We start from the raw sequence: 14,217 nt of genomic DNA on the forward strand, positions 1-14,217 counted from the left end.
TTAGCCACAACAATGAACTGGTTGTTGTTTAATCGATTGGACCACAATTGCGGCCTTTAGAGTATTTTCGTGAAAATACACCATTGGTCCCATACATTGGTTTAATGTCAACCGATCGTCATAAAATGTCATATATGTATAAGGGTTTTGGGTCACATGAATAATTTGAAAAATTTATTTCGGTCGCCCTCTCCGTTTTATTAGGGATATGTGAAAGCAAATCTCAAAGGCTGAGCATGAAGATCACTAAAGTCATGGCATAGTATAAAGTTGTATATCAAGTATAATATGTTTTTTTGTGCAATATGTCCCAATATTCAATGTACATTTTGATTTATATACAAATCTTGAAGACACTTGTGTTTGTGTGTATAACTATTTATAATGATGAAACTGTGACAATAGGATTTTTTCCATTGTTGTTGTAGTTGTTTTGTCTCGCTAATCGTTTGTTTAAAAAGGCGTTTTATAATTGCTTATTGTAATTTGTCATATTAAATATCATCATTATGATCTTATGGCACTAATATCATTATCAGGACAATGATAATGAAATCCGGAGAGAAGAGGGTGGTATGAATAGTTTCAAATGCAACGAAATCACAAAACTATGTATTTCAAGTGTTACAAACACAATACATTGTACATCAAATGTGGGCAATCCCATCGATAATGTCGAGACTTATTATCGAAAAATACTCACTTCTTGTGCTCCATAAGAAGGAAATGAAATAATTTGCCTTATAAAATTGCTTAATTTATTGAGAAAAAGAAACATGTATTGAAACCCCTGTTCGAATTCTTAGTTTAAATTCAATAGCTTTGAAGGCCAATTTCCAAAATTACAAAGCTTGGCTGAATCTTTTCTCACAATTGCTTAATTTTTTAATTCAACCCAACGCTTTATACTACCCTCGCATTTGCAATACAACACTTTCATTAATATGTATCATTTTTTGAGCTTAAATTTGTTTAGTATTCATTAAGATCTCATATCGTAAACATGTCGCTGCGCGAACCCATTCTTCGCTATTTTTCGCATCAAACATTTATGGTTTTTAAAATTAAACAAAATAAACTAACAAAATAATATTTAATTATAATAAAGAAAATTGATTTAAAATAATAATGCTAAATGTGAGAAATCATCATTTGTGACAGACAAGTGCAATTTTACAAACAAATCTCAAAACAAAAAAACAAAGTTTGTTTTCAAAAATCAAATCAGGTTAGCAAAAAGAAAACAAAACACACCTTCCAAACGCGTTATCTTGCTTTGTCTTACGTCGAAAACTTTCGGGGTTCCAACCAACTATGTGTTGGTCTATACGTGTCTATTGGACTGTTTTACACAACTTACTTGCCCGGTTCTTTTCGAATCTTATCTTAAAATGTTCGGCGTGTGCTTCACAACGTTTGTGTTGTTGCTGTTACTGTTGCCCCACCGCCGATGACGATAGTGACGACGATGGTGTTGGCGATGGTAGCAGAAGCGGCTGTTGTTGTCTCAAACACCAATTGGCAAATTTGTCGGATGATGGCGCATACTATCCCCCCGAGAACCATATGGACTTAACGCAGCAGCAACAACAACAAATGGGGAGAATACATCACGATTATGTCATTGTGGGTAAGTAAGTCGTTCGTTGACAGTATCAGTTGGATATGAACACAGCACACACCAATGATTATAGATCATGTGTATTGCCCACAACGCTACTATTTAAAATTTGAATTTATTGATGTTCGCAGAAGTATGAAAATAATAAAATATGCTAATTATTTTTTGAAACAAAACTATATATAGATCTCAAATTGGCTCAGCGGTTAATAATATTAAACAAATAAAATGGAAATAGGGAAAAAGCGGGACCATTCGCCACTGGCCATATATGTACCTCAACACTGATTTTCATCAAGCCTATAAATACCGAATAGTCTCAAGCATATGAAATGTACTTGTCAATAGGAAAATTAATTTGTTTTTTGAAGTTCATTCGTCTATATCAAAATTTTGAATCTGTACCTTGCATATGTATGATTGGTGATGCAGCTATATTTTGTAACATACCGGAGCACTTTTGCAACTGGGATGTCAGTTTCAACTTATACTGTTAATGCTCTGAATGTTATGTTGTACATTTTTTTAGAATTATAATTTTTTCAAATAACATTTTAGGTCGCAAATATAAGCGGACAAAACTAAAGCACCCCTATAATTTGAAGTACAACAAAAACTATTGAAATAAATATTTCGTTGCGAATCCTCTATTCCGAATAACACAAGCACACCTTTTAGGCATAGATGACATTAAATTATTAATTATTGCTGGCGATGTTGCATCACTGGTTACTTTTGCGGCTTCAAATAAATTTTTCTTTGGTATTGTAATTTTTTTCGGTTGATTTGTTGAGGGTATTGGGCAGGCCAATAAAGAACTTCTGTCGAATTGTTTTGGAATCACTCCTTAACCACTTTCGATACATGAGTTGGCTCGTTATCTTCCTCGAAGGTCCATCTAAGTGGCATATCATCTTCGGCATAAGGCAACATCGCGCCTTTTAATACGTTACGATACTTGAAACGATCCATAATTCCATTAAATTTATAAATTGGTCCAATCCCATGGCCAGAGAAAAAATCCCAGACCATAATGTTCAGCCCCCATGTTTTACAGTGTCCTTGCAATATTTAGGACTTAACCGTTACCCGCGTAGTCCATGCCTTTTACCATCTGAATACTTTAAATTAAACATAAATTCATCGGAAAACAGCACAGCCCTCCATTTTTTACAATCCAGTTCAAATGGGTCTTGGCAAATTCCAGTCTGGCTCCTTCATTTTTTGTCGATATGAAAGTTTTGTTTTGCTGGTCGTCGATTGAATAAGCCGGCGTCTACCGTTCTTCTGAGAATCGTTCTTTTGCTACTTTTTAAATCTAAGCGATCTTGTATATGACCAGAGGATGCTGTAGCATCATTTTTGGATGAATATGAACAATATCGGCTAATGTTTTGGTATAGCCCCCTTATAGCGGTACTTTCCGATCTTCGGTATTTTGGGTAATCCCCATATAACGGTATCTCCCGATTTTCAGTATTTTGAGGATTTTAGCTAAATTGTCCGAAAATCAATTATTTCGCCTGAAATAATTAATAATTTAGTATCCTCTATGCCTAAAAAATGTGCTTGTTGTCACCCAGAATAGAGTATACCCAACGAAATATTGACTTCAATAGTTTTTGTTGTGCTTTAGTTTTGTCCGCTGGTATTTGCGACCTAATGTGTTTTTTGAATTTGAAATTTTGTTTATTTAATTCTGAATAAAAAATAAAAAATAAATTTATAACTTCTTTTCTTAAAAAAATTATGATTTTAAAAAAAAGTAATGAAGGGTTGCTTTAGTTTTGGCCGACACTGTACATATTTTAGTTTTTCATGGCCGATGGACCGTTGAACCTCACCATTTAAGGAAACCACCGTTGTCTCGAAAATTAAATTGCAAGCCGATGCACCCATAAGTTTAGCAAATAAAGCGATTACAAAACAATAAGCCCCCTAAATTCGCCTACATATAGGTATATACCATTTTGGACCACGGGACATTCCTTAAAATTTTCGGAAAAGTAATGTATTGAAAAGAGTGGGCGTGGTCATCAGTTTTCAAGATGTAACATATTTAAAAAATTGGGCGAGGTCCGGTATTTTGGATCCAAATATGTACCTAGGGTACACACAACCCCATTGCCTCCCAAAATGTATGCTAAAACCGATATAATCATAAGTTTGGCTTATTCATATACCGTTTAAAAGAATGACGTGATGACGGTATATAACATATTTAAAAAACAGGTATGGTCAGGTCTTTAGGCCCCAAAGAAGTATCTAGATTATAGATAAATCCGTACATTTTAAACCGACACATCCGTATTTTTTGCAAATATAGCGTTTTTTTTAAATCGCATAGGGGAGGTACGGCGACCTGACTTAACGCCCAACGGACATAACTCCCAAAATCAATTTAGGGGATAGATTGATTGTTGATGTTATTGGTTTTGGATCTTACTTATTTATTTGAAAGTTTTTGTGCTTTCTTGTGCGCTTGCGATAAATCTACAACGCCATAAATAAAACATTGAGTCATAGAGCAAATCTGAATATCGTCACCATAAACGCCCAAAGACGTAACCGACACGCAAATCGAATTTCGTTTTTTGATGGGATCTGATAAATAAAGCTAAAATACATGCTCTGGCAAAATTTCAAGCTTCTACGTTAAAAAATAACCATCCTATGAAGAAATGGTATTTCGGAAAATGGGATAATATTGCAGAATTTGTTGTAATGACGGATCCCAAAACCAAGCGTTTCCGCGGTTTTGGTTTCATTAATTACTACCATTCGTGTAGGATTGATAATATCCCAAATACTCGCCCTCATAAGATTAATATTCCATAAAACAGTATTTCATTTTATAACGTTTTTGGAAGCGATAGAGCAAAATTTTAAAAAGGGTATATTTTATAACAAATTGCGCGCGCTTTTGCTCGATCGCTTTCAACATCTTTAGGTTTTATCTATGACTCAATTTTCAATTTACAATAAAAAATAAATCACTCAACACGCTGTCAAACATTCCGTTTTGTCATTGTTCGTTATTTAGAAATGTGTTAACAAATTCCTGAGGCAGATTTCTTTATGCGTCTAACTGGCTTAAAATCAACTGAATGATGTTTACTATTTTAGAGATCAATCAAATCATTATACCCTACACCACATAGTGGGGAGGGTATTATAAGTTGGTTTTGGCCAAAAAGTTTGTAACGCATCGAAATAATGGTCGTAAACCCATACTTATATATACCAAAATGTATGTCTCGACGAGCTGAGTCGATCTGGCTATGTGTGTCGGTCCGTCCGTCTGTCCATATAAACCTTGTAATCACGCTACAGGTCGCAATTTTCATCGGATCGTCACCAAATTTTGGGTGCTGATGAGGGTCCCAGAGGGGAAGAAGCCTGTTGGTAATGGTCGGATATTATTCAGGGGTCGGAATGGACAAAAAACTTATTTGGAGAAAAAGTCAACGTTTTATTTCAAAGCGAATATCTCTCTTCTGTAAGGTGTATATCGAAAGCAAAACCTGGCAATGAAAGTAGAAAATATCACCTTTACAACGATGTGAAGTAGGTTGTCTGGATAATGCAACCCTTTTTCCATTTTTTGTGCAATCACACTTCAGGTCGGAATTTTGATAGAATCCTCCCGAAATTTTGGGGGTTGATGGGGGTCTCACATAGAAGCAAGCCTGTTGATGGTTGGCGTATACCCCACGTTCCATTTTTTTATTTGAGTTGTACTAACGATGTACTTAAATGCGTTTCAACAAAATTGGCCTGTATTAATGAAGCCAATCAGAGCAAAGGCGCTACGCTATCCCAATTTAAGTGGTGTAGGGTATCACATAGTCGGCCCCGACCCGAACATAGTCTTGGCTCACTTGTTTTTAAAATCTATTAACCATCATAAAACCTGAAAGAGTCTACCATTTTAAATTGTTTTTCTTTTTAAATTTGACAGAAATTTCAAAAATAATAGACTATTGCAGGTTTTGGAACACTCAATTGCTGTAGATTACAAATATTAATTTTAAATCATTAAAATATAAAAAACAAAATAATAGTTTGGACTTATGTCCACTTACAACGCGGACTTAACGCCCAAATTTTTTGGCATTGTGTCCGATTTTTTGGCCTTATGTCCGGAGTTATGGCGGACATAACACTCAATTTTATTTTGGGCGTTAAGTCCGGGGTCAGGGCGGACAAGTCAGGTCGCCGGGAGGTACCCCGCCACCTCTGGAATTCAATGTATCCTGTTTTCGGGGGCCATCTCTGTACATTCCTTGACAATTTCAGGAAAATCGGTTCAGTAGTTTTTGCAGAAAAAAAATTAAATTGAATTAAAATTAAAATTAATTTGATTTTTGATTTTTATTCATAAAGATATGGAGTTTTTTTTAAATATGGCGAAGGGAAGTACCTCGCCCCCTTTGAAATTCAAGAAAATATGCATCCTTTTTTCACCGGGGCCATCCCTTTTTAATCCCTGAAAATTTCAGGAAATCGGTTCAGTTGTTTTGTAGAAGTAACATATTTTAAAAAGTGGGAGTGTCAAACCCTTAAGTCCTATAAAAGTGGGTAAGGTCGGAGACTCAACCACAATTGTCTTGCAAATTAATTTCCAAACCGATACCTTCGTAATTATTGTAAATATAGCATTTTTAAAGAAATAGTGTATAGGGAAAGTACCCCGCCCCTTCCGAAATTCAACAAAATGTGTAACCTCTTTTCACCGAGGGCCGTCGCTGTATATTCCCTGACAATTTCAGGAAAATCAGTTCAGTTGTTTTTTGGAAAATATTAAAATTAAAACAAGTGGGGCTAAAAGAGGGGCGTGGTCAAATTTTCTTTGCATAAAAACCTAGGTTGGGTTATGGCGAACATTTCAAAAGAAGAATTATCTAAATCAGTCCAGCCGACTGATGCCATTACCAACGAACGACATTTGATTTTTTAGTCCGGTCAAAATAGACATTGAAATACCAAAAATTCCCACAAAGCTGAATTTTGGTGGAGAGCTAGGGTTTGCCATTAGAAGCAACGTCCTAAAAGTCCCCATCGATCCCATGTGTGCAAAAAAAATTATTCGGGGTCAAAGGTCAAAATTTAAGTGTTTTTAGGTTTTCGGATTTATTGTTTGAAAACGGTTGATCTAATTAAAAAGTGGCTAAAGTAAATATTGTAGACAGAAAAATTATCTACAAGTTTGACCCTTATAATTTTTTTCTTAGAAGGAACCATTCTTGAGATATAGCTGTTCTAAAAAACACATGATTTTTATGCACTTATAAGGGAAATATGCACATACAGTGTTGGTCACACAATTAGCACACCCCACTACCAAAATTTATTTTGTCTAAAAAGACCTTCAAAAGTAGTTTTATTTAAAAAGGTATTTGTACTAATATATTCTCAGTAGTATGCTTAAAGAATACAACGCAATACAGAAACAGAAACATAACTGTTAATTTGAATAACCTCCAAAAATATAAAAAATGTCCTAGATTCACTGGACACGTAATTAGCACACCTTTAAAGATTCACTAATTTTGTGAATAGTTTCAATATTTCCGTCCATATTCTGTTTTAAATCCCTTTCGTTTGGGAATAAGTTCCATTCTGCGTGTTATACTCTCCACGATTCACCGAAATTTCGATGCCAGAAGGGAATTATATGGGGTACTCCTTGGGTCCCAAGGACTGATGGAAATTTTAGTTTTTTAGTGTTTTTTATCAATATTTCCACATGTAAGAAAAATCATTGAGGCAAGTAGTTCATAGAAACCTCAAATAAAAATTAATATTCTTGTTCATCTTAGTAAATTTGCGAATAATAGGATGTACCAACCAGAAGTGTGCATCTGTAGAGTCCGTTTGACACAAAAATTTTCATTAAAAAGCTTTAATATGATGATTTGAGCTATTGATTTTATAAATTCTTATCCATGTGGAGTGAAATTTACCGATATGTGGTGATGTATGCCACGATAAACCTATGTTCATCTCTATGGGACCTATGCAAATTTCAAAAATTTTCTAAACATAAGGCAAACGGGAGATAGTCTAGTAAGATCCCAAGATAATATGTTTCCCGGAGCTTAAAACGATTTAATTTAAAATAAATAATCCAGAAAACTTTTATCTTGATTAGTATATGCCTTCTTCCATGAATTTTAACCAATTTCAGCAAACCTCAAAATCCCTTATGGTCAGAAAGGGGTTATACCTTTAAACACACCCATGTGCTAAGTGTTCATCTAGTGCTTAGTTGACAGTTTTGTAATGATAGGTCCTTGGTGTTATTTGGACATGTAATTTTGAATTATAAATGGTGTTATAAGTTGACCCTTCTTCACATAAGGGTGCATTTTATTGATCTTCTTTCTTAAACCCCTTCCAAATCGAAAATTTTCGTGAATGAATTATCGACCTTAAGCACTTTTTGAAAAGTTTTTGCACTTTATATTTAAATTTTGGTAATCGGTTAACAATTCCAATAATTTCAGATCGAATTGTACATTTGTTTTTAAAGTTTTGGCGATTTTCTGAAGTTTAAGTGTGCATTACGAAATATGGTCCACTACTGGAATATATTTTAAGATTCTGGGATGATAAATTATTTTTTCTTTCAAAAAATAATTTGTTCAATACGTTTTGATTATGAATTAACTTCAATATACATTAATTTTTGTATATCAATTGAATTAAATTAAAAAATCTTAGGGTGTGCTAATTATATGTCCCCTTGGTAAATTGTGTGTTTACACAAAACCTTTATTTTTCAAAAAACCACTGATAATACTATTCACTTATATCATTAAATTTGTTAAATACATTATAGAAAAGGATTTTGTTTACGAAAATATTTCAATTTGCCCTATCAAAACTCTTAGCTGACTGAAATCATTTTGCCCCAAAGGGGTGTGCTAATTCTGTGACCAACACTGTATTCAGACGAACCGGCTAAAATAAGCGAAGTAATCGGGTCTGTCCCCCAAAAAATATATATTTTCTTGAAAGCGAAATTATAGCTATCTTTAAAAAAAAAATTCCAACAAAATCGGAGTGTGTTTAGTAGAGTTATTCAATGTTAGAGCCATTTTATGCAAAAATAGCCCATTTAACCCACATGTATAATCGAAAGCCCAACGGGAACGACCCCAACGAAAACTCTCCGATTTTTTTCAAGTTTTGTCCGATGGTAGGGTTCGTTGCGCTGATTACGGAAATGTATAATTTTCAACGGTTGCGGATCCGGTTCGCCGGTTATTAGACCCGAAAGGCCAAATTTAAAAACCGGGTTAGACCCGGTTCTACTGAACCGATTACTGCAAAGTGGATATCGTTTGAAAACTTAAGGAAGTATCTAACACATAGTGTCGTTACATTAACCGGTTCGCCTCATAATGTACTTACGTGGCTAATTTTTTATTTGACCTTTAGATCGAGATATCTCGAAAATGGTAAGTCTTTTTTAAGAATCATAAAGACCAATCTTGTAGACAATTATTTAAACTACAACTTCTACTTTAGCGGGCTTTTGCTAAGTATTACCTTTTTTGAGAAAAATTAAAAAAACTGAATAATGCCTCCAAAAATGACCTTTGACCCCGAATAACTTGTTTAGCACACATGGGATCGATGGGGACTTTTAGGACGTTGTTTCTAATGGCCAACCGTAGCTCTCCACCAAAATTCGGCTTTGTGGGAATTTTTGCTATTTCCCCCTTATACGCATGCCTATTTTGACCGGACTATTTATTTAAAAAGATATGAGGTGTTTGACTTTAACAACTTTTTGATAGACAAAAGATTTATTTCTTTTGATCATAACACAATCCCTGATCAAAAAGGGGGAAGTCCATACTTTCCGAATTCTGTTTTTGTATATAGAATTTAATTTATGTAAGGTTTGTTGGATTTGATACCATCCCTAAAAACGCCTGGAAATTTGTATAATTTTTTCGGATATTTGTTATTGATATATTTCTCAAGATAGTGTCGCAAAAATAACAAGTGAGAACGGCGTTACGGCCGGGCCGAACTTTTTATACGCTCCACCACCAACTGTATTGAAATGAGTAGGAACTATTAGGTTAATTTCGTTTATGAAATTACTAAACTATTCCTTTGATTTTATTCCGATTGAATAATGTGGCTGAAACTTTCAAAATACCCAAAATTGGGAGGACCGCTCTATGGGGGCTATATAAAAATATGAAACAATACCGGAAAAATTCAGATGGAAAGTTTTATACCAACAACTGAGAGTAAATATTAAATTTCAGCCGTATCGATAGGATATTAATGGTACAGCCTTCAAAATACCGAAAATCGGGAAGTACTCTTATATGGGGTTATTTGAAGTCATGGACTTATACTGATAATTCTCTTCTGCAATATGTTACCCCCATGGAAGTCTAAATACCAAATTTCTGTTATATCGCTGGCATATTGAGGCCGCAACTTTCAAAATACCAGCAGCCGATAGGTAGGATTGTTGACAAATTTCAGGTGGAAAGTTGTATATCCCCAGAATTAATCTTCTACCAAATTTCAGCCATTTTCTTCAAAATACCGAAAATCGCGAGGAGTCGTTCATGGGGACTATATGAAGGCGTGGACCTATACCGACAAGTTTCAGGTGGAAAGTTTTATATTACAATCGAAGAAGAAATACCAAGTTTCAGCCACTTCGGTGGGACATTGGGGCCACAACCTTCAAATACAGAAAATCGGGAGGTGTTGTTCTATGGGGGCTATATGAAGTCGTCGACCTATACCGAAAAATTTAAAGTGGAAAGTTTTATACCCACAACGAAGACTAACAGCCTGTTCATGTATGTCGACCGAAAGGTTTTTTGCGCTTCGGAAGTGGAAAAAAATCATTTTCTGTTCATGTAAACGTCTTCGAAACGAAAATCTATGCGACCGACAAGCCATATGAAATAACACGTAAACGTACACTTTTCCATTAAATTTGGGCTTATGTATTTCGAAAGGACGGTCTCTTATAGAAAGAGAATGTCAAAATCACTCACTTGCTTTGTAGCTGCCGAGTAGAACGTAAACTCGCGAATAACACCGAAAATCTTAAAGCAAATTTATGCAGCACATTCTTGAAATAAAATGAAAATTTTATAGACACGTTTTAATGGCGATTTCATTCATTATTTTGAAGAAATCAATAAAATAAAATAATTCAAAATACCGACACATTTTATTTTTCAAACAAAACAAATCACATATATTCCAATGTTTGTAGGTACATATATGTGGATTTTGTTTTCATTTCTCATTTGGCTCTCATTTATGGAACATAGTTGTACAAATGTACATTCAAATTAGTAGTATTTCGCATAGGATACGTAACGGCAGTCGCACGATAGTTTGCGAAATACATGAACGCATTTTTAGACGGAAGTGAGTGACTGCTTTCCTTTCGTACAGGTTTCCGTGCGACATACATGAACAGGCGGTAAATACCAAATGTCAGCCATTTCGGTTGGATATTGAGGACACAACCTTCAACATACCGAAAGTCGGGAGGTAGCATTCTATGCGGGCTATACGAAGACGTGCACCTTTACCAACAAATTTCAAGTTGAAAGTTTTGCACCCCAACGAAGATTATAGTGACGCTTAAACCTTCAAAATATCGAAAATCGGGAGGTATCATTCTAAAGTTTTTTAACCCCAAAAAAAGACAAAATACCAAATTTCAGCCATTTTGCTGGGATAATATAGTTAAAACCTCTGAAATACCGAAAATCGGGATTTAGCGTTCTATGGGTGCTATATCAAAACGTGAACCTACATATATAAACATTTTTTGGTAGAAATGTTTGTTTAGCCTCTGGAGACACAAAATACCAAATTGCAACCGACTAATGGGACTAATATATGCAAAATATCTTAAAATGACGCATACTATATATGGGGCGTTATATGGGGCTGTACCAAAACGTGGACCTATACCATTTTTGGTAGAAATGTTGGTAAGCCTCTGTAGACACTAAATACCAAATTACAACCAATTCGGTGGTCAAATGGGACAAACATCTTAATAATTCCTTAAAATGACGACTCGTCACGCGTCACTTTGTATGGGGGCTATACCAAAACATGGACCAATATAGCCTGTTTTCAATACCAAAAGTCTTACGTACATACAATAGATTTTACCAAAACTTCATCCACCTACTTCAATCCGTTCGGACGCTAGAGTGATTTCCACAGAAGGACAGACGGACTATATCGATATAGAATTGCACGCTGATCAAGAATATATATAGTTTGTAGGGACTAAAATTACACGGTGCACTAAATTTAAATGAGAAGTGCTTACACCTGGGAAGAGAAAAGATGAGAAAAATAAAAAAAATAAAAAAATCGCCGGAGGGATTTTCAAATAAATCGCGTTCAAAGTTTACATTGTTAGGGCCTTTTTTGGTTTTCACGATTTTGCTTGAAACCGCAAGCCCTGTCGAAATGGGATTAAAAAAATGTTGTAGCAGTGAAAATTCTCTACAAGATTGACTGAATGGTATTTTCGTTGGTTTTACTATTTTTGAGATATAGAAGTTCAAATTGGGACAATGTACTGACTGTATGGCCCCCTACAGAACAGTGCCATGCAGGGTGCACCTTAACTAACTTTGAATGGAAACCGCTTACATCTATGAAGTTTTCGCGGATTCTGAAACAGCAATGTTCATAGATGAGAAAAATCCAAAAACATGAAAAGGGAGGGATTTTTAAATAAATCGAGGTCAATGTTCACATTTTTAGGTTTATTTTATGTTTTCGCGATTTTGTTTGAAAACGGTAAGTCTTATCGAAATGGGACTACAGAAAATCTTATAGCTGTGAAAATTTTCTATAAGATTGGTTTTCGTAATTTTTTCCTAGATTGTACCATGACCTTGTTTTATAGGGAGACTATACAGTCAGTAAATTGTCAAAATTTTAACTTCCATATCTCAAAAATGGTAATACCTACGAACACATTATAAAGACCAATCTTGTAGAACATTTTCACAGCTACAACACTTTCCTTAATCATATTTCGATAGGGCTTGCAGTTTCCAAGCAAAATCGTAAAAACTAAAAAAAAAAACCTAAAAATGTGAACTGTGATCGCGATTTATTTGAAAATCCTTCCGGCGACTTATTTGTTTTTTGATTTTTCTGATCTATGAACATTGTAGTTTCAGAAACCGCAAAAACATCCCAGGTGTAAGCACCTTTCATTTAAATTTAGTTAAGGCGTACCGTGATTATTATTTCGAGTAGTTACAAACGGATGACAAACTTGATCTACCCCCATAGTATGGTGGAGGCTATAACAACGTGATAGATGCATTTTATAACAATGGTAAGTTCCGAAGAGTTGTTTATTACATTCTTAAAGAAAAATTAACAGGTTTGAAGTTATGGTACAACACACATACATACAAAAACTTGTCTAGTTGATTTTTTGCCAAATATTTTCTACATGCTCTTATCATTAAGTTTGCTGTAGAGTTTAAAACAAGATTAGAATTGTTTTCAGAGATATAACCACGATTTGCTGTAAAATGCATGAAATAAGAAAAGTTCGATGGCAGCGAAGCCGCTCCACAGCCAATATGTCTGAAGTGGTGGTTGTGTGGTTTCGAATCTTCGGCTTTCCTTTTTCACTTGCATCATTGGTCATTAAGCTCGACTCTATCGAGAAATTAATTAAAAATTTTAACCATTTTTAGATGAGACCATAAAAGCCAAACTCGATCTGACAACACAAAACCCCGAGGGATTTTTGTCGTTTCTGTCTATACTTTTATAAAATCCTTAGTAGAAGTTGTTTGCACACGATTACCATAAAATTGTTGCACCGTGTTTTATTCGCACTGATTGTGTAAAATTTGTTTGATACCTTAAATTATAATTTTTTTATTTTTCATTATTTAGATGATATCGATGCCAACTATTTACAAATCGAGAAGAGAAAAATAGAAACTGAACCTTTTTATCGTACCGTGGATCGAGCAACAGCTGAAGATATACTTACCGGAAGAGAGGATGGTACTTGCTTAGTTAGGCCCTACAAAGAAGAGGTAAATTTTTTGCATAGTTTCTTTTCGATATGTTACCAATGGCAATTTCTCATTCTTTATTCTTACAGGATATTAGTATAAAATACATTGTCAGCATTTATGCTCAAAAGCATTTTTTCCACTTATTTATAAGACAAATACCTGGTACCGAATTATTTGCCATAGGTCAGGAGAAACGACAGGAGCGTTTATACCAGACACCAAATGACATTATAGAGTTCTACAGACACAACACATTGCAATGTACAAACAAAGAATGCACTTTAAGTGTAGTTTTAAAACCAATTATTGTTTAAGATGTTTGCGGATTGGATATGAAATGTATTTATTTATTTTTTTTTAATTAATTAATTAATTGAATATTTATTTATTTTTACCTTTTAAATTACGTTTAAGATATTTTTAAATTATTATTGTAATTTATTTATAATTATTAATTTAGATATTATTTAAAATGAATATGTACAAAATCCAAAGCTTATATAGAAATAAAAC

At 34.4% G+C, this 14,217-nt stretch overlaps 1 protein-coding gene across 1 annotated transcript; it reads left to right on the plus strand.

Annotated features, from left to right (window-relative positions):
- The first annotated feature begins 970 nt into the window (after nucleotides 1–970).
- LOC141391187 (uncharacterized) lies at nucleotides 971–14,031 on the plus strand. Its single transcript, XM_073964098.1, has 3 exons — nucleotides 971–1,630; nucleotides 13,577–13,722; nucleotides 13,791–14,031. Exons 1-3 carry the CDS (start codon nucleotides 1,315–1,317, stop codon nucleotides 14,016–14,018), a joined length of 690 nt encoding a protein of 229 aa, XP_073820199.1. The 5' UTR covers nucleotides 971–1,314; the 3' UTR covers nucleotides 14,019–14,031.
- Nucleotides 14,032–14,217: the final 186 nt, after the last annotated feature.

This window comes from Musca autumnalis, unplaced genomic scaffold (assembly GCF_047663935.1).
Source record: "Musca autumnalis isolate F117 unplaced genomic scaffold, ASM4766393v1 scaffold_1, whole genome shotgun sequence".
Taxonomy (NCBI): Eukaryota; Metazoa; Arthropoda; class Insecta; order Diptera; family Muscidae; genus Musca; species Musca autumnalis.